We start from the raw sequence: 20,747 nt of genomic DNA, 5'->3' as shown, positions 1-20,747 counted from the left end.
GCTTTGAATGATAAATAACTCCCCCACCCCCAGATACTGCTAATATTTGTTATATTTAGAAATTTAAGACCAGGAGCAAACATCTGTCAGACTAATTTTTTGCTTTTTCATAAGTGCAACTTTTTAATAAAAATTTACATCTAGATAAACAATCTTCAGATTTTTGAAACTTTTTAATAAGATTTTAAAAACATGACTTAGAACTGAAAAACATACACGTTTAGCACACAAATATTGTAATACGAATCAACTCCAACTCCATTTGAAAACATGTGAATCAAATTACAGTTTTAGAAGTTAGTAATTCACATTTAAGCAAGTTAGCGCCTTGCTGAATTCAGCCTTTGTAAAAAAAGAGACTTAGTGCATATTGTAATGGCACAATGTGCTTTTGTACCATTTTGTTGATTTTTTTTTCCACCTTATTAAACAAGATCAAGTTCTTGAAAGTTGGTAGATAACAGCTAACTTCCTAAGACATGTGAAACTTCCAGTGGTAACAGTTACATTTTGTAACAGAACACTTTCTATAGATTTCTTTTCCTATCTTAAAATTTTAAAAGCAATCATTTGTAAGGATTGCATCAACATCAATTTAGCAGAGGAAGATCAAACTTTATTGAAACTGCTTGCATACAAAATATATTGCACTATAACCAAACAAATGTCAACATAAAATCCAATCTGTTGTCGCTAATATGTACAGAGAATATTGCCCAAGAGCAGTTACATTACAAGGTCATTCTACCTTGGTTAATTATCTACAGTATTTTAAACCAAACAGCTTACAGATGATGTGTGCAAGGTACCAATTTCTGTTTTCAAATACTATACATTCCCAGAATAAATAACTAAAAATCAACATTAATGTTTGGCAATACTTTTAAAAGACTTTTTAATATTCTTGAAATCATGTGCAGTTTGTTGCCATTTTTATATGCTTATTTGTATGCAAGGAAAAGTAACTGTAAAATGAAAATTCAAAGAAACAAACTCACAAAATACATCAGAGGCAGAACTTCGGTTCACACGGCTCTGTACAGACTCAGTGGTACCCCTACTTGGAGTTATTTTTTAAGAAAAATATAATATCTGAAGAGTGAAGGTCCTTCACATATTTTTCCTCAGTAAATTTCATTCATAAAAAAGACTCAAAAAAAGAAAGAAAACCCAACACATCAAAAAACAAACAAAAAAAAAACTAAAGAAAAGAAGTATTTGTTAACCAGTTCTAGTCTGCTTTCCAATTCCACTTATACATTAGAGCTCATATTTCAAGGCTTACATTTAACCTGCTTCCAATGTTTCTTAGACAAAGTACCTGTACTTCACAGGATTATTATGCACACATGAAAATGACCTTTCTATCTCCCCCAAATAACCTTGAAATTAAAATATGAAAAACTTCACAAAACTTGGGGAGGACAAAATAAAAAAAAGGCTCTAAGTTAAAATTGGTCATCAGGCCAAAGAGCAGGCATATCCTACTAACTTTCGACCAGGAAGATTTGTTCCTAGCTGAAAACATTTTATTTTAGCCTCTCTCAAATGAAAAGATAGTTATTTCTTCTCCTGTCTATACAGAAAAATTACACATCCCTCTCAATAACACTATTTGTCAAACTTCAGTGCAACAAAACAAAAACAAGTTCTATTCTTTATACTGCCTAACCTGATGTTTCTGTAAGGAAAAAAATATGGAAAGCATGCATTCTTCTATAAAGTACTAATGTTTGACAGGGTTTGCTACATCTTTAACATTTAGTGTTTCCAACTTATCTTCCCTGAACTCTGCATCCAAATATAATATTCCTACCTGCCAAGATATAAAAAAGGCACAGATCATACAACTTTTTTTTTTTTTTTTTTTTGCTAATGAAAATGACAAACGTCACATCACACACATCTCAGGGTCCACTAAAATACTGGAAAAGTGGACCAAACATAAACTGACACAGGACATGAAATGACATAGTATTTCATGGACTTCTATAGAAGATTGAAAACAGAACTGCAATATGATTACTAAAAATGCTATTTATTCAGAAAAACTGAAATGTACCGGCAAGTTATAACCCGATGCAGGAAAATGGTCCAAATTAACAAAAAATATCACTGCTCAGTACTTTAAAAAATAAACCAAACTAAAATCCTGCCCTGAAGTGCTAATGTATACTTAAAAGCAATGTTTCAAAATTTCAACGTATCTTTTTGTGCAAATTTGAAAATTGTTGCTTATGGCCAATACCAAAAAAAATAAAACTCATAACAGAATTTGTATTCATTTCATGCCCTGTGCCATCTTGCCTACTATTTGTCTTTGGCCTAACAAAGTTTTCTAATACGGAATAAGAGTTATGGAAATGGTTTAGGAAATGTAACTTCAGAATTATGCAGTTTAGGGTACTCCGTTCACAAGTGGTTGCTGACCGTCCACGTTGTCTGGCTTTTCCTTCTTCTGGTTACGATCTTTACCCGTGCGCAGCCGATTACCTTCACTGGAGGTATTCTGTAATGTTTTAGTGTGGACACTCCTTTCATTATTGCAGTCAACTCTGATCTAAAACAAGTTATAGTTGTTATATACACAGACCATATCCTATTGTAATCTGTAATTGGCCTGACAAGAAATTTAAGCCTAAGTGTAAGTTCCACATGGTAAAAGGGGAAATGGGAGTGAGAACAGAGGAAGTGCAAGAAATTAAGGTCAGGAAGGATTTTTTATTTATTTTATGAGTTTTAAAACACTCTTCTTCTTTAACTGGAGCACACTGGTCATCTCACTGCGTCCAAAGTTAGATAAAAACTCACAATCCTACCGTGTCTTCTTCTAAGCAGAATAAAATAGTGAGAAACAAAATAGTTAAAATTAATTACTATTACTAATTATGAGATAATATATACCTATAATACTAGAGTTCAAAAGAATGGGTTATTCTTAAAGACTGTGAAACCCACGAGGGACCCAGATTGATGCCTTCCTATTCCCCTTTACCAGGATAAGAACTCAACTCGCTCATTAAGTAACTACCCTTTAGTTTACACCTGAATTACCTATCATAGGTAAGATTAACCTCTCTATACTGAGGCTCCCACTGTCTTACAGTAGAAAAATTTGAGCCTTGCTTTCTTATAGCTTGTATTTTCAGTAAGGCAAGTCAGATAATCATAAGACTTGAACTCTGAAGAATAATAATGGTACAGGGAAATTCGACAACACTAATGTGTGAAAGGACTGGAATGCCAAGACATGTGTAAAGATGAATGCAATTCAGAAAATAGTACCCTAAGGTTTATAAAATAGTTTAAGTGCCAACACGGAACACTTAAAACACTGCTAACAATTCCAGATGCTGTATAAAAGAAGATAATATTGACCAATGGGCTTAAAACAACTACAACTATTGATCTGTGTGAAATACAAATGCTACATAGATCTCAAAATGGATTGCTCTAATTTCAAAGTGCGTTCAAGTGCTGGGTCTCAGTGTGCATTCTAAATGTTTGGCCATCAAAGGCTTAGTGCTTTGACTTGGATCTATTCTCCTACATGGAAAACACAAACCTTTTTATTCGCTGTCCCATTTTAATTATAAATACAATTATGAATATGCATCCTTTTAACCAATATGACCAGATTGCCAAATTCCTGGAACATGTCACTTTAAGCAGAGAATTAAAAGGCCGGCAGATAAAGGCCTTCTATCTCTGCAAAACACATGTACGTACATCATTTCCTCATCTCTTTACCTAGATCTAAGGTCTTTTCTATTCCTTAAGAACCTGCCAACAGTTAACACCTACTTACAACGACCAGGAATCCTACAGAATATTCTGTCATGAAATTTGTGCTCTTGAAAAGCATCTCACTAATCTTGAATGTTGGTCCTAAACCAAACCATAGTCAATAAGGAACCCTAACTACTTGGATTAAGGATTAAGAATTTAAGAAGCGGAGGAAAATACGGGTTCTGGGAATCATATACTAGAGTTCAAATATCATTCCACCGTACGATCATTATGTGACTGTGGACAAAGGACTGAATCTTTCTAAAAGCTTCAGTTTACTCACCTAAAGAATAAAAAATAAAACTACTTACCTCAGGGGGCTGCTGAAAGAGTAAATAAGATAACACACACACACACACACACACAAAGCACTTAGCAATGGTGTCTGACATGCTCAGGAGTAATTTTAAAGTTATTTAACAATGGATTCAGCATAGGTGATGACCAACTGAAAAGGGATCTCAGAATAGAGGCTGGTTATAAACCAACAGCTGGCTGATTCACATGTACTAGCTGAGAGCACCAGCAGCTCTGTCTACCACAATTACTACCTATGAGACAGACACCTCCTTTTCCTTACTTTCCATTCAAAGAGATCACCCTATCCCTGCAACTCAGGGGAAGAGGGGTCCACAGGGCTACTCAGGTCTCTCAATACATTCCGGGATGTCTCTTTCCTTGGGGGAATTGCAGGGAAACACCAATGTGGTATTCAAGTCCTAATAGACTGTCAAAGTCTTCACAAATGCTTAAGACTGCATAGTCTCTAGAGAAATTTTCTTGGTGTATTTGTCACGAAGAACTAAGAATGCCCACAATTATAATGTTGAAAGGAAAACATGTCACATGTATCAATTCTACAACTTTTCAACATGTTTAAAAATCAAGTAAAATAAACTTGTAAGTCTCAAAATACAGTAATTCAAATAATTTAGATGTAAAAAGGCACACAGTTTACCTGGAGGGATCCATCTGCTGTTCTTCCTTTAGCCTCTCTTGGATTACGTGGGCGATTATCTGTTCGGGAGTGATCGTCGTTTCCTACAGGGTCAATTTTAAAAGGTTCAACAGTTAACTGATTCTGATGTGCTTATTAGAAGTTCTTTATTCCTACACTCTCAATTTATTTAGACCACAGAATCTAAAACATAATCAATGATCTAGTGATTCCAGGTACATAATGCTTAGAAATCTAGCATGCAACCAAGAAGCAGAAAATATTTCAAAGGCATTACAATTCTGCATCAACTATGTCACAGGTCAACCTGAGCTAATGATCACGTTATGGGCAGAATCCCCAAAGAAGCTGAACTAGTTATCGGTGTTTATTTTTATGTTCTACACAAGCCATGGGAAGGCTGAACCGTTGATTACTGCTGAGCCCTTCCCCTGCTGACCAGATGGGGTTTTAAGTAATATATTCTTGAATCACAAGATTTCTCACGGAACTTTGGTTGTTAAAATTCACCTTTAATTATTAAGAAATGAACATCTCTGTACCTTTGAAGCCACCTCCACGTCCTCTTCCTCCCTGTCCTCTTCCTCCACCGCCACGTCGTCGTCCGTCTCCTCTGCGTAGAAAGTTCTCCCTCTCTTCCTCTGTTGGAGCTAATGACCAATCACTGAGTTCGTCTCTGTGGTCAGATTCTGTTTCAGAAGCATTTGATGCTTCAGAATTAGTTCCTATCGAGAGTTAAAAGTTATATACCGTTGTCCGACTTAAAAAAAAAAAAAGTCAGGTTAACAGAAGCTTCCAGAGACGTTTCAGGGGTAATCCAATACTCTTCCCAATTTATAAACCCAAAGAGTATCATCACCTTCCATTTTGTAAAACAAATTATCTTAAATTCAAAATGAAGGGTTTCACAATATTTGAGGTAATTTTGGTTTTAAATGTTTTTGGTTCTCATAAAAAAAAAAAAAAAGGTATTTTATTAGCCATCTAAGTTCAAACCTGAGTATGCCACATCATTAAACAGCTGTGCTCCTTTAAACATCTGTGCTCTCAGGAGGAAGAGTTGTCTACAACAGTTAAATGCAATACCTTGATAAATAAACCTCTATAAAGAGAGTTCCTTTTAACAAGGTTTGGCCCAGGAACAGCGAGGAATGCATACATTTTGGTCACCTCTGAGAGGGTGGCGAAGGCCAACATGGTAACTCTCTCAGGGAAGGGTCTTCTGTGGGATCCGGGATTGAACTTAGCTGAAAGGGGATATGCTTTCCTGATGCTTGGTCCACAACCTACCCTCCCTCTCCCACTGAAATAATTTATCATTAATAAGGGAATTATTAAGATAAGCTCATTATGCATGGGGGGGGTGGATTAATGATGTAGGGGGGATGGGAGTGGGAGAAAAGAGCTCCACGGTGAGGTGGGACTTCAACAGCAAAAAGGACAGACTGTTGGGAGAGGGGTTAGGGGTTAGGTTCAAGGTTTGCCTTAGGAGTAGGTGTCTGTCTCCCCCACTCCAGAATATCAACTCTACTACCTCTCTCTCTTCCTCTGTTGGAGCTAATGACCAATTATAGCTTCACCATTATAGCTTCTTTCCTGTGGATCTTGAAGGCTTTTCCATCTTAAAGAGTTCCTTTTTGAAATGCAAATATTTGTGAGATGGATTATACCTTATACCACCATTAGCAAGTTACATAGTAGATACACAGTTGAGCAAGAAAGACAGTAGGCACTGGCAGGTGGGGACAGTGTTCAGTGGAAGGTACTGGGAGAGAAGAAAGAAGCACTGACAGAAGAGCTGGGAAGGCAAAGAGAAACTTTGCCTACTTCTTGACTGTGCCTAGGGCTGACTTTGGCCATGACACTCAAAATCACCTTATGAGCCATAGGATGCAGAGCCCTGATTTACACAGTCCATCCAGCAAGTATGACCAGCACATGCCTGACAAAAAATGAGCCACAGTACACAAATGAAAATAATTTTGGGTATACAGTAATAAAATCAGGAAAGGCCTTAAGAAAGTCATCAACACACAAGGGCTTAAGCAGATTTATCCCCAAGTCAGAACGTGGACAGAACTCACACCTGCCCTGTAAACTCTAAGTGTTATCATCAGGTTTTAACTCTGTATGTCTCTTGCAACACAATTTGACCCACTGTCAATCGGAAACCATGTAGTGAGAAACCGTTATAATGGGGTTCTAATGAATATTAGAGATTAGCAGCTATTAAGTCTAGGAACAGATAAAGTTACTGAGTAAAATGCTTAGTTTGTACCTGAAGTATATCCAGGACCGCGTCTGCCGTGCCCCCTATTTCTGTAAGGTCTACTACCTCGACCCATTCCTTGACCATCATCAGTCACATAGCCTTTTTCCTTATCTGTACGATTTGGTGGTGGTCTAGAACTAGCTCCAATCTGTCGCAACTGCTCATCAATTTGTAATCTCTCCAAACGCAACTGGTCTACTTCCTATTTAAAATATACAAGATAACAGTAAAAATAATTTGACATTTTACTTAATAATACCTTTCTCCTTTTCATCAGATAAAAAATATACTGGAAATATTTCAATTTCAGTTCTAAATTTATAGTAAACACTATTACACAGAATTATCAGGAAACTGAATGGTGTCCTTAAAAAGAAAAATTACTATAGATAACAGATTATTGATGTCCATAATTAGAGATATAACAAAAATACTCAGCATTAAAATTCTACTGAATAGAATTTAAAGTTGTTTGATTTGGCACTATTATCCAATAGAATCTGCTAAGGCACAGATATGCTAGTTGGGGGACTTCTTGATGATAGGATATTGAATAAAGCAACTCTAAAATGCAGGTAAATGACATTTAAGGTTTATCGAGCTAACCTGAAAAAAATCACACACTGTAAATAATCTTAATCGAAATATATTTGCCAGCTAGTATCTTAATTTATGAAGCACTGAGTTTGGGCCATCTTCTGCTTTCAAAGAACATATATTATGGTAGGTCTTTGGATATGATTACACCATCAAGGGAAAATTATTTTCAGGGAACTGAAAATGCTCCTATTCCTTATATGGCAGGGAAGGGGGGGATACAACTATTTAAGAGCTAACCAAAAAAGTTAGATCTTAACATCATGCCTTGAGACCTCTTAAAAGACTACAACTATGCTAGAACAAGTACAATGAACAGTATTAACGTTGATCAAAATATACACCTGGGGTCAACTGACAGACCCTTAACACATAGTGCTTCTGATATGTTTGATATGTTGGGTTTGTCAAATCCAGATGAAGCCTCAATTCTAACCCCGTCCTTCCAATCTACCCATAAAACATCTCCTTTTCTGGCTAATAGGGAACTGTATCCATAACTCTAATAGTACTAGGTGTCTGAGTAAAGCAGTGGCCATCATAGGGACTGCTAACATGGACAGTCACTGGATAAGCCCCTGTTAAGCCAAGTTCTTAAAATCCTGGTTGTGGAAGCTTCTGGAAAATAAAGGGCAGATACACTGAATCTGTGCTCTGAACCAGAATTTCTGTTTTACAAGGACTTGAGCAATGAGAGAGTGAGTAGTTTACTCCATGAGTATAGTTATAGCTCATGGAATGGGTGTTATCTTGCAAAACAGAATGGTAGTCCAGGTTATCCCACTGGGGCAAAGCAGTCACCTTTTGGTGAAAGATGCCAAGCCCAATCAAGGGAAGATCTGGTGATGAAAAGAATGGCAACAGGACAGCTGCTGATAACCAAAAAAGATATTCAATTGTGAAGAATAAATAAAAAGATCTAAAAAAGAACATTAGTCAAAAGAACAAGGGATTGATTACAATGCAACCCTAACTCTCCAGGTCATCGTAATTATTTAAGCTAAGAATATGGGAAAAAAAACCACACAGAACAGATTACAAATAAAATACACACTTTAAAACAAAAATAAATAAGCAAACCAACAGGGTATCCTACCCATGCAAACCTTGCTGGATGAAACCTTCCCATTTTCAATTATTAACTGACCACCATAAGATGAATGAAATGCCTAACTACTGTACATTTTCCCCCTTATTCGCATCCAAAAATTGTTTCTTTCTTTCAAGAAATCAGCAAAAACATTCTTAAGATTGGATCATAAATAAAAGAAAAAGCTGGATTATTTTTAAAATCCTATTTAGTACTAGTCACTTGTAATTTTGATGCATATGGATATAAAGAAGAAATTATAAAAGTGACATGGGTAAGATTTTATTTCATTGAATTATACAATATCTTGGCTAAAAGAAATTTTAAAAAGCATCCAGTATAGGGAGAAGTGACTTGCCTAAAGTCACATAAGCTAGTTCATGGTAGGAGAGAGACTAGAAGCAAATCACTAGACTGCCAATCCAGTGCTCTTTCCACTATACCTCGTAGCCTCCCAGTTCCTGATTTCCAGTTTGCAATCTAGAGAAGGTATAACCGTACAAATACTAACTAAAAAGAGCATCTACAAGACACGAGTTGTTTATATTTTGTATAACAGAGTATAGAGAAAAATACAAAGGATAAACATTTAAACAGAGGACTTCATGAAACACTGGGATTTCCTTAATAAATAACATAAAAGGGACGAACAAAGGCAACTGTTAACAGACAAAATCTGGCCTGGAAAAAACTCAGAGGCTAGAAAGGATCAACTAGATGAAAAGGCTATGTACAAGAGTACCTACATTGAGCGTTAAGGGTTTAACAGAAAAATAATGGGAAATAGGGGGATTTATTGAGAACTGGGATATTGGTCCTTAAATTTATAATGATAGAAAATGGACTTGAGTCTTCAAAAGGAATATAATAAGCAAAACAAAGTGAATATTTGCTCTATTACCTTTTAGAGGCCATTCATTATAATGTACAGGCTAGAATGAACCTTCACTGCTGAAAGACTGACTGTGGAGTTTTTATATTTTAGTACAAAAGGATTAGAAATTAAAGTTCTTCTTGCTCTCACCTTTAAATAGTTCAGGTGATAATCCAGAAGAACAGTGGCATTAGCAATGCTGTCCTTTGTTCCCACAAAAACAAATGGTACCATACCCTGAAAAATAAACGGCAACAATAATCCTATAAAATTAATAATGGATTAATCTGACAAAAATGCAAATAATAACTAAATCCCTAGCACAGGGCCTGACAAACAGTAGGTACACAAATGGTTGTTGAAAATATAAATCAATACATGGAAACAAAAGTAGCTGGCATATTATACACATCTATTGTGTGTAATGACACATCAATACAGCAACCCCTTGAGTGTACCAGATTATTATGTTTTAAATGCCACTATTAAATGTTGGCAAAATCACAAATTATGTAATTCAAAATTATACAAGCTCTGACATGAGATGCATAAACAAAACGCATAAAGTACTCCAATTCATATACTACAGGTTTTATCTGGACCAAATTCTTTACAGAGAAATTAAAAGTTAAATACTAGGGCACAAAAGTAAAACTAAATCCATTTTGCTAACCAAGTCAAGAGAGTACAAACAAAACACAAACAAGAAGAATTAGGGTAAATCCCCTGCACTAATTATTCTGTGCAGGGGATTGAGGGTAAGAGGCAGATCCATGAGCACAAAATTTAACATTTCAATAATGTACTCTAAAAATTGTAAAAGGCTGAATCATAAGGAAAATTTGATCTTTTCTCTATGGTACTACTTTAATATAAAGACAGATTTTCAAAAAGGAGCACACAAAAAAATTTATACTTCTAGCCCATCAGTACAAATGAGGAAAAAAAAAGTTCTAAAGAAGCCAAGGTGTTGTGCAAACTTATAGCTGGCAATTAGGACATTCAAAATTGAGAATACTTCAATATTTTACTACTGGAGAAATACACATGGTTATTGATATTCACACACGTGACCATAGATGACCATATGGTGGCTTTGATGAGGACATAGTTTTCTAGCCAAAGTTTCTAGGTGTGAAAAATCAAGAAGCTGTCTCGTTAGCAAGCATCACCTCTTTTATATAAAAAGAGCATTCATCTGATAGGTGTGGTTACTGCTGGGCTGCTTAAATGTATGTGGGGCTGGAATAGTTTTTTTCTTTCTTTTCCCTTCCACCTTAACATGGTTGTTGATGTGGGAGAAAAAAAAAAACTGAACAATTAGGAATTAACGCTTGTAAAATGACCTTTATCTGGTAGGCAAGGCACTGCTTCCCAGTAGCAATGACCAGCTGAAGAGTCAGGTGCCACTGAAAACCCATGGGCTTCATATGGATTTTTTTGCACTGAATAATATATGAACTATGGAAATGATCAGGCCTATGCATCAGATCTCCTTTTCTCAAAAACATTTTTGTTTTTTCCCCAACTGATTTTGTTTTTTCCCCAACTGATGTTGTTACAAAGCAGTTAAACCTTATCATTTTCCAAAATGTCGTATGATGAAATGTTACACTCTTCCCTCTAGATCAAGTATGTCCAAAATAAACTTTAAAACCCTATGTCACAGGTTTAGTCTGATCACTTCGGAGCAAATAGTTTTAAACCATTTTCTTCTTCCTCATGTCCAAACCGTTGTTGTACCCAAGTGCCACTCTAATTTGAGCACACCACTAGGGGACTAGATTAGTCAAATGAAGAAGGGCCAAGAGCACAACAGCGGCCTTCAACATGAATGCAAGGAGAAAGGGATTCCTTGCCTGGGCTAAGAAATGAGTTGCCCAGCAGAGAGGAATATCCCATCCACTTGTGGTTATATTTCTCTTTATAAAATGGCAGTTCTTGCTTTTAGTCTCTGGTGAGCCATGACATTTTTCCCATAAATAGTTCTCATGGGCCAGGTAGGGGGCCCTGCACCCTCAAAGAACTCATGTTGTGGCCAAAGAGATTAACAAGTGAACGTCTATGTAGGAAGTGCTACTGAGAGGGATGAGCACACTGGAACACAGAAGGGGGAAAGGCCCTCGGGCCAGTCAGGGGGAGGAGACCTGTGGCAAGTACACAAGGAAAGCTGCACAAGGAGTAAGGTCAAAGCAAATTGGGAAGTTGGAGGGTAAAGGGCACTCTGGTGAAGGATACATATGCATACAGAGGCAACAGTGTTCAGAGAACTCTAAGTACTTCAGTATGGTTCAAGCCACTCTGGAAGGCAAAGGAGGGGAATGATAAGAGGTGACACTGGACAGGTGCGCATCAAAGAAAGGCCTGATAAGCAACAGGAAGGAACTTGAGCTTTCTCCCCAGGGCAATGGATAAACATACCCCAAAACACTCCTCCACCATCCCCAAACCCTGCTGATCATTTGTAGTCTTTCTTAACAAGGGGAATAAACATTAAAATATAAAATTAAAATGTATTTTTCAAGGAATGTTTTCCTACCTGCCAAGCCTTGAGTTCAGGTTTCTGGGATTCCCCTGCTACAATTGATGAAACCACTAACACCTAAAGCAGTATAAGGAATGCAAGTGATGTCATTAACTATAACAAATGATACACAGAAGCCTGAACGCAGGACTTTCACTGTAGGACTTCTAAACCCATTTCTAAATAGTTAGGTTAGTTCAAATATTGAAAACCAGTTTCTAAAATATGATTCTAAGTAGTAACTAAATGTATCTAATAGAAGGTACATTTTGAGCTACCACAACCTGCAAAATTTCAAGAAACAGCATGAAAAAATGAAAGACCACCCTCAAAAGAAAACATGTGATCATTAATTGTAACCCCATATTTTATGTTTATACCATCATATTTGTCACTGTGAGTAAACTGAGAAGTAGGTATCACTCTGGTTTGTAACCTCTCATAAGATGGCAATCAGATTTCAAAAAAAAAAAAAAAAAATACATGAGTAGTCTATAAGCCTAACCAGAGAAAACACCCAAAACACCAACTGTGACATCTGGGTCAAAGAAATTCCTTTTAATATAATTCAAAGTGACAAATATTTCTTACCCTCTGGACTTTTGTACTGTTAGGTTGAGAAAAATGAGTACTGTTTTCCTTTATATCTATATGTTTTTTTTCTTCTGGGGGAGTAGGTCCAACCCTTGAGTTACTGGAAGGTAGGGAATTTGGTGGCATGATTTCCTTGGTAAAAAACAAAACACAAAAGGGAAAAGAGAATCAATTTAAAAGACGGTATTAAGCCCCATTTTTATATCAATGATCATATTTTAAGAATATAAATTACTATAAACATTTTTGGTAGAAAGAATTAGAGAATGCAAATATTATGCAGTAAAACCCCCAAAACATCAAACATCAGCTAAAAGAACCTTTCACAGAAGAGAAGACTAGATAATACGTGAAAATATGGCAAAATTTGACTTTTATCTGGTAGGCAAGGCACCGCTTCCCAGTAGCAATGACCAGCTGAAGAGTAAGGTGCCACTGAAAACCCATGGGCTTCGTATGGATTTTTTTGCACTGAATAATATGAATTTGGGGGGATTTTATTTTAAACAGTATTGTTGTACAGAAGAGCACACCCTTACCTCCCCCAACCCACATAAATACTTTAAAGGCTGCTACCAAAAACCATATATTCATGAAGATGAAAGTGAGGGTTATAAAATTTAATGACTGGGAAGAGATTATTATGCCCAGATAAAAATGTAAAGAACAGAAAATAAACACACATACACACAAACTAAAAAAGACAAAGGATAAAAGCCAGAAAGCCTGATTAGTGTCCCAACTTGGTCTCTGTCAGCAACATCAAAGCTATATTTGAGAAGTGCCTTATACTCTTTTTAGAATTTATGACCATCCATTTTGAAGACTGAGAAAGAGAGTCCCAAGTCACTCTCCAGCTATAACAATGACTGGCATGACTGTCAGAATTTTCACATTCCTAGCATGTGCATACTGTACTACAGAGGCCTCTAAATTAACATATTGAAAAAAACAGAAACTTTTATTAGACAAACCAGAAACACATGCACTATAACATACCTCTTCTTGTGGAACACTTTTCTCATTTTCGGCTTCAATTCTCACCCTCACAACTCCCGACTTGTCCACAATTTCCTGAATCAGTTTTCCATTTTTTCCTATTACTTTGCCTAAGAAATGAGTAATTCATGTTTGGTTTTAAAAACATATATCTCAAACCAGTAAGCGTACCCTACTGTAAACTATCACATAAAACGTAAGATTTCAAAACCAAAACAGAAACTCTTTTCAAAAAGACAGAGTTAAACAGGCTTTCTGTTTATTAGGTTGTCTGTCACTGTTTAAACTACTTTGGTAAAGTACCAGAGGTATTTAAATCTCATGAATTGATGGGATAATTTTGAATTTTTAAGGAAGTTTGAAGATAGGCTCTTATTTTGCCTAAAAGGGTCTACTTGAAACTTGCTGGTACAGTGGTATATATCACTCTTTCTGCAAAGTTCTATGAAAAGAATTAAGGGAAAGGACAGGTAATAGGAAATTATAGATAATAGATGATAATTGATAATAGATAGATGATATATAGATATATAACATATATAATATATATAACATATAATATGTATTATAAATAATATATAACCTATTATATATATATATATATATATAATAGATAATAGATAATAGAAAATACATTTGCTTATTCATTTGGCAATTTTAGTTCTGTCTGTACCTGATTTAAATCTGCTTCTTTGCCCATGATAAATATTTTTAGAATTTTACATGTCACATTTATAAAAGATACTCCAAGTTTAAAAGGGACTGAGGCAGCTGTACATACATCTAAAAGAAGTACACATTTTCCACGCCAATATGTTAACATAATATTACTCCTGTGTATCACTCATAGATTGTATCAGTATATTAAAAGGTGAAGTGTGACTTCTTAATCTTTTATTAGCCACAGAATAAAAGATTAAGAAATCACACTTTATTAAGATAACACAAAACTACAATGAAAAAACTTAAAAACCAGTTCAAGATTAACTATTACTCAATACCATCTGTTAAAACTCCAAAGACTTTGAATACTGGTAATAAATAGGCATTCTTTCCCTCATTTTAGAAAACTCAGTCATACCCTTTAACTGGGAAATGACTGCTTTCATAGCCATCATCATCCATTATTGTAAAGCAAGACCCTGCAAATAAAAGAACTATTGGTTTCAGAAGTCTACATGTGCATTACATAGGCTTCTGAGTGCCTTCCCAAGGTATCTAAAAAGCACCCTTATACTGGCCAAGACCATCATGTGCTTGTCCCAGTGTCTCCTCTAAGGCAGGGATGGGGAAAAATCTGGAAGCCAAAATTTGCTTTGAGTCAATGCTACAGAAGAAACCGGGGAAAGCGTCACAACAGGAACTTGTGGTTCTTCTCATCAGCATTACCCTGGCATTCCAGCCACGTCAGACAGCCTCATTCACCCTTATAACCTTTTCTGACTGCTCAGTGGTCAGGGAACAGAACTGACATTAAATCAGAACTCCTGATATAGGCAGGTCCTTTTGTCAATTATTTCTGATCCTCCTGTCTTCAAATGAAGAGAGGTTTTTACACAGTGTTGTCCCACAGTTTGTTTTTAATCTATAACACTTATATTTTCATGAATTAATGTGATTTTTAAAAAGGTCTAAATGAGTCAGGAAAAAGAAAATTGAGTTTGGCACATGTTGCTGTTAATATCTTAACTATCCTAAGTATTGTGTTAACTATAATTAACTGAATAATTAAACCAATTCACTGTCAAAGTGGATGAAAAACAAATTTTTAGAAAAGAATGACAAATCCGTGTACGTGCTAGACAGAGTTTGGGAAAAATAAAGAGATCATAAATCATACTGTGGGACTCAAAGAAAACTCATGCAATACTAATTAGACATCTCCCTAAAGATGTGCCTTGCCAACTCTCTTACACAAAAATGCTTTCTGAAAACTCTCAACATTCCTAGTGTTGTAGTAGACAATCTCTAAAACAGACTTGCTTTATTTTATTCACTAGAAACAAAAGAAAACTGAGGCTGACTGTACTTCAGCAGGCTTTCTGGTGAAAGGTCACTGCTGGAACCCTCTTCTCTTCAGGTATGACCAGAGGTAGAATCTATTTTTAATAACAGATAATGCAATTCTTTTTTTTTTAAAGATTTTATTTATTCATTTGTCAGAGAGAGTGAGTACAGGCAGACAGAGAGAGAAGCAGGCTCCCTGCTGAGCAAGGAGCCCGATGTGGGACTCAATCCCAGGACCCTGGGATCATGACCCGAGCCGAAGGCAGCTGCTTAACCAACTGAGCCACCCAGGAGTCCCCAGATAATGCAATTCTATACCACATGGTTATTTCTAAATCCCAACTGACAGCTTACTACAATTTTGCTCTACTGAACTGGATGGAATTGATCTAAATAAGGAGAAAAGAGAAGTAACATTTACAGAGTCCCATACTATGTCCAGAGCTTATCTAAACCTTTCTATCAACATCTTCCTGTTTAGTTATCATGGCAACTCTGTGAGGTGGACACTATTATTCACATTTTTTGGAGGTAAGGAAAATAAAATTCAAGGGGGCGGAGTCAGTTACAAGGTCAAATTACCAAAAAGTGAGGTAGGGACTGAAACCTACATTCAACTCCAACTCCAACACCTAAGAACTTTCCCCTAGAGGCATCATGCCACATCCCAAATGAACTGTAGTGAATGAATTTAACACATGTTTCTGTTTGGTAATTACTGAAAAAATTGTCTACTGGCTATATAAGAATTTCTAAATTTAAAATAACTTTTCTAACTATAAAATGTATATAATTGCTTGGCAAACTGTAACTAAAAGGAAAATAAGCATCATTCAAAACCCCACTTATCCTGAGGTAATAAGGACAGTGCTACACACACACAAAACTGAGTCCAAGTTACCTCAGTAACATCACATTCTTTAGCTGTCTGTAGAACACAGCTGAATGAATAATTCTGCATTAATTTCACTGGCATTTACCCTTGAACTAATTTTATTCAAGAGAAAAATATTATTCCAAGTGTTTTTAATGGCATAGGAAGATGTTTATTAATTCTATGCTGACAAAAAATTAAAGCAGGCTAAGCAGGACTGAAACTATGGGAACAAAATGCATAGAAGTTCTTATTTTCTTGTTCTTTAAACTTTCCAAAGGGCATGCATTACTTTTTATAATCAGTTGTGATTTCAAGTTTAGTAAATTAAAAATGTATAGGCAGTATGTCCCAATTTTATGTATAAAGACATAGGTAGTGTTCTTGATTAAAAAAAAAAAAAAAGAAAACCAAAAACCTGCAACTTGCTTGATATGTTCTGCTAAAGAGATCTTCAGCATTTGAGAATATTGGTAGAGAGTTTCTGGTATTTGCTGGTACCTGTGATGATGATAGTAATGAAACAGAAGTATTCAAAGTCAAAATGAAGAACTACCACTGGTGCTGCAAAAAGCCCCAGAGACATTCAGAGTTACTTTTAGCTTTGCAACTCATTAGGTTTAAGTAACCTACATTCAGATTCTCAATTCAGAGATAATTCAGAATGCTATCATTTAATAGTCCCATCAGAGAGATCAAATAAATACAAATATCCTCCGAATTATAAAGCCCTCAAATGTCATTCATTTTGAAAAAAAAATGGTTTTAAGATAGATTTTTTAAAAGATTTACTTATTTATTTGAGAGAGAGAGAACACACAGTGGGTAAGGGCAGAAGGAGAGAGTCCCAAACAGATTCTGTACAGCACGCAGAGCCCAATGCAGGGCTCAATCCCACAACTCCAAGGTCACCAACTGAGCTGAGACCAAGAGTTTGGATGCTTAACCGAATGAACCACTCAGGCGCCCCTGAAGATTTATTTATTCGACAGAGAGACAGCACACAGGAGCGTGAGTGGGGGAGACGGAAAGAGGGGGAGACAAGCAGACTTCCCACTGAGCACAGAGCCTAACATGGGACCTCGATCTCACGACGCTGAGATCATGACCTGAGCCGAAATCAAGAGTTGGATGCCTAACTCACTGAGCCACTCAGGTGTCCCTTGAAAAAATGTTTAATTTTAAGACACAGAAACTACACACTGAAGAGGCTGTACAAAATTTATTCTTCCAGGCTCTAACAGGTTTGAACTAGCAAAGCATTCTCTTTTGTATACCTTCTAATTTTTGAGTATCATATTTATCAAATATTTTCTGTATACTGTAACAACAGACCATATTTCAAAAGATTAAGCTTCAATTAAATGACTCTCCAAGTGAATGAACATGGAATTCTAGCAGTATAACTGAACTATTTCCCTAACTGGTGTTTTTGTAGTGTATGTCAACAGTAATTTCTGACTCACCGACCAAGTTCCTTGGAACTTGTATGACATCTTCAGCAAATTCAAGAAAGCTTCTAGCCTTTTTCACTGCATCCTGATCCTAACAACAAAGGGCAAAAGATTTAAGATAAAAGAAGAGCCATATGAAATACTGTTTGCTATTTTAGAAAAAAACTATGTTAGTAAAATATTTACCTCTCCATAAATATGAAATGTGCAGGTATCTTCATCTAGATCAATAGCAGTGACCCCAGGTACTTTTCTAGCTTGCTGAATATTAGCACCATGAGTACCAATAGCTAGACCCATCAGATCTTCTCGTACGATAAATTGTTCATGAAATCTTGAGGCAAGTTGCCTTGAACTCTGAAGAGAAATGCACGTCTGATTAATATGTTTTATCGGCTATCAAGACAACTGTATTTAGGTCAGCCATATAAATAATCTTGACCCTATGTATCAGGGGCCGATAAATTAGTTTCAATTGTAAACTAAAAGGTTTTAGAAAACACCTCCCACAGCATAAGTACTTTTTAGGTTACTGAAGGTCTATACCATCTGATATATTTGTTAATAGGAAAGGGCTTCTTGTCAACTTTCCAAGGTAACTTTTAAAAACCTATTTGCAAGACTGCCTTAGGTAACCAATGACATCAATAACTTAGTATTAAGAAGCAGATCAAAGGTTCCCAAATAAAAACCAGGCCACCAGATCTGACAGACTCAATGTTATTTAAGTAAAAAAAAAAAAATTTAAAATACCATCTTTACAGAAAATTGTATTCACTTCATTTTTATTAAAGGATATCAGTACATATCCATTTTTTCAGTTTTCTTCCTGGAAACTGCTCCATTTATTTAACTTATCATTAGATATTGTGGTCTAGATATCCATCCCTCTGACGAAGTGGTGCTATTAAAATACTTTCCTTCCCCCACCCCCCCAACCTGAGGAATGGAATCATAAAAATTATTGGTGCAGTCATGAAATAAAATAATTATAGAATGCCAAAGGTTTACAACTTATCTTGCATATGCACCTGGAACCTAATATGAGAGTCTGTAAGACCTTGTGATCTGGATCCACAAGTATGATGGATTCTTTTAAATATTCAGTAATGACTGAAATATGTTACAGTCAACACCCCAAACTTGTGGATAATTGCTCTCTCTTTAAACAGCATTATCAAAATTTAATGTTTAGTTCTAGCATGCCATAAATGAAAACCGAACATATTAGTGGCTCATGTTGAAAATGGAAATTTCTTATCTGAATATGTGGATCTCTTTAATATTAGTAGTGAGGAAAGAAAGGCATGCACACTAGCTTCTCAGTCTTCAACATACCTACTAATTGGAATGTATGAGTGTTAACTACTGTAAACAATTTTAAAAAGTCTAATAGCCATTTTGTAGATTAGAGTAACAAAATGTATGAAATATTCCTAGGACTTTTCAAGAAGTCTTGTTTTTTGAATCCTGGTTCATTCACCTGGTTTATTCTTTTCACTGATAATTCACTGATAAATGGTAAACCAAAGGTACCATAACAGATCACTTAAGAAGAATTAGATGTTTAAGAAGAGGCATGAGTATATTTTCCATAATACTCACAATGACAGTAAGGAGGCTGTTCTGGCCTAAAAGTTATGAAAGAATTGCTAAAGAAACCACAAATGTGTGAACATAGGGACATCAAGAAAGAATGAGAGTAAAAACCAATTAAACAGACCTCCATGGCCATAAGGAAAACAGTAACAAAAGGAGATATGAGTGTCTTTTCTCTTGCTAAGAGTTCAGCAATCACACATCAAGTGGGAAGGTGGCAAGTTTCATAGGGTTTTATGGGACTATAGCCTTGACTACCTTCTCTCTTAATATGCAATTTGGGACTCTTTTTTTTTTTCCTTTATTATTTCAACTGCATGGTGTTTTCCCTCTATGAAATGAATAATGATGAACTCTGGAATCTGACAGTAATACATCTGAGTTGGGACATTAAAATCCATTTAGTTTCTATGGTTATGGATGAAAGTACTAGATAGTTATCAATGCAAATAAATGTATGGTGATGGAAATTACTGGAAGATTAATAAAAGTAGATAAAATGCACCTGAAGAGACGAAATAGTAAGTTAGGGAAATAGCCTCTGGCAGGAATCTGAAGACAGGAGTTTTAAAGAGTGACAACCAATTAGAATGAAGAAGTTCTATACCCTTTTAAACAGAGATAAACATACATAATGAAAGGAATATGATTAGATATTTAAATACTCTCTAGTACTTAAATGATAACATGTTATATGGAAGAAGCATTGCCTCATTTTATTAACAGCTTTGATGAACTTCTAGAAAAAGTGAGTTGACCAGAAGTTCCTTAATATATATCAACTGCTGCTTAATTCTGAAACCTTAGCCATGAAAAACTTTAGTATGATTAGGCGCTGTATAATTTAATTTTTCAAAATATAAAATATAGGGAATTGCTAAGACACAGTAAATAAAGGACAACGTGCCCCATATTCAAGCTTTGAAACTCCACAGTGACCATTTCTAGATAGCCTTACAAGCAGCACTAGGGAAAGCCACATACCTCTAGCTGCTTACTGGCTTCTTCATTTCTCAGTATCAGAGACAGCTTAGTGCGCAGACTCCGAAAGTGCATGTCAATTAACATGTGTGCTCGTTTCGAGGTGACTTCACTGATAGACTAAGGATATTTAAA

The 20,747-nt window shown here is 35.8% G+C and overlaps 1 protein-coding gene across 20 annotated transcripts in view; it reads right to left on the bottom strand.

Moving 5' to 3' along the window:
* Window positions 1-108: 108 nt before the first annotated feature.
* Window positions 109-20,747, bottom strand: part of FMR1 (fragile X messenger ribonucleoprotein 1) — a 37,916-nt gene continuing 17,277 nt past the window's right edge. The window contains exons 7-17 of one of the 20 annotated variants that reach the window (XM_080794962.1): window positions 20,616-20,732; window positions 18,219-18,389; window positions 18,045-18,123; window positions 13,698-13,807; window positions 12,696-12,830; window positions 12,120-12,182; window positions 9,731-9,817; window positions 7,026-7,221; window positions 5,290-5,472; window positions 4,748-4,830; window positions 109-2,509 (exon numbers count right to left, since the gene is read on the bottom strand). In XM_080794962.1, coding sequence (XP_080651088.1) covers window positions 2,399-2,509; window positions 4,748-4,830; window positions 5,290-5,472; window positions 7,026-7,221; window positions 9,731-9,817; window positions 12,120-12,182; window positions 12,696-12,830; window positions 13,698-13,807; window positions 18,045-18,123; window positions 18,219-18,389; window positions 20,616-20,732 — 1,335 coding nt within the window. In that variant the 3' untranslated portion in view covers window positions 109-2,398. Of the gene's footprint in view, window positions 2,561-2,703; window positions 2,831-4,747; window positions 4,831-5,289; window positions 5,473-7,025; window positions 7,222-9,730; window positions 9,818-12,119; window positions 12,183-12,695; window positions 12,831-13,697; window positions 13,808-18,044; window positions 18,124-18,218; window positions 18,390-20,615; window positions 20,733-20,747 lie in introns of those variants that run through there. The other 19 variants (XM_080794949.1, XM_080794960.1, XM_080794965.1 and 16 more) reach the window with 19 other exon arrangements.

The sequence above is a fragment of the Martes martes genome, assembly GCF_963455335.1.
Source record: "Martes martes genome assembly, chromosome: X".
In the NCBI taxonomy this organism is placed as follows: Eukaryota; Metazoa; Chordata; class Mammalia; order Carnivora; family Mustelidae; genus Martes; species Martes martes.
This window is presented reverse-complemented; position numbering and strand designations above follow the sequence as displayed.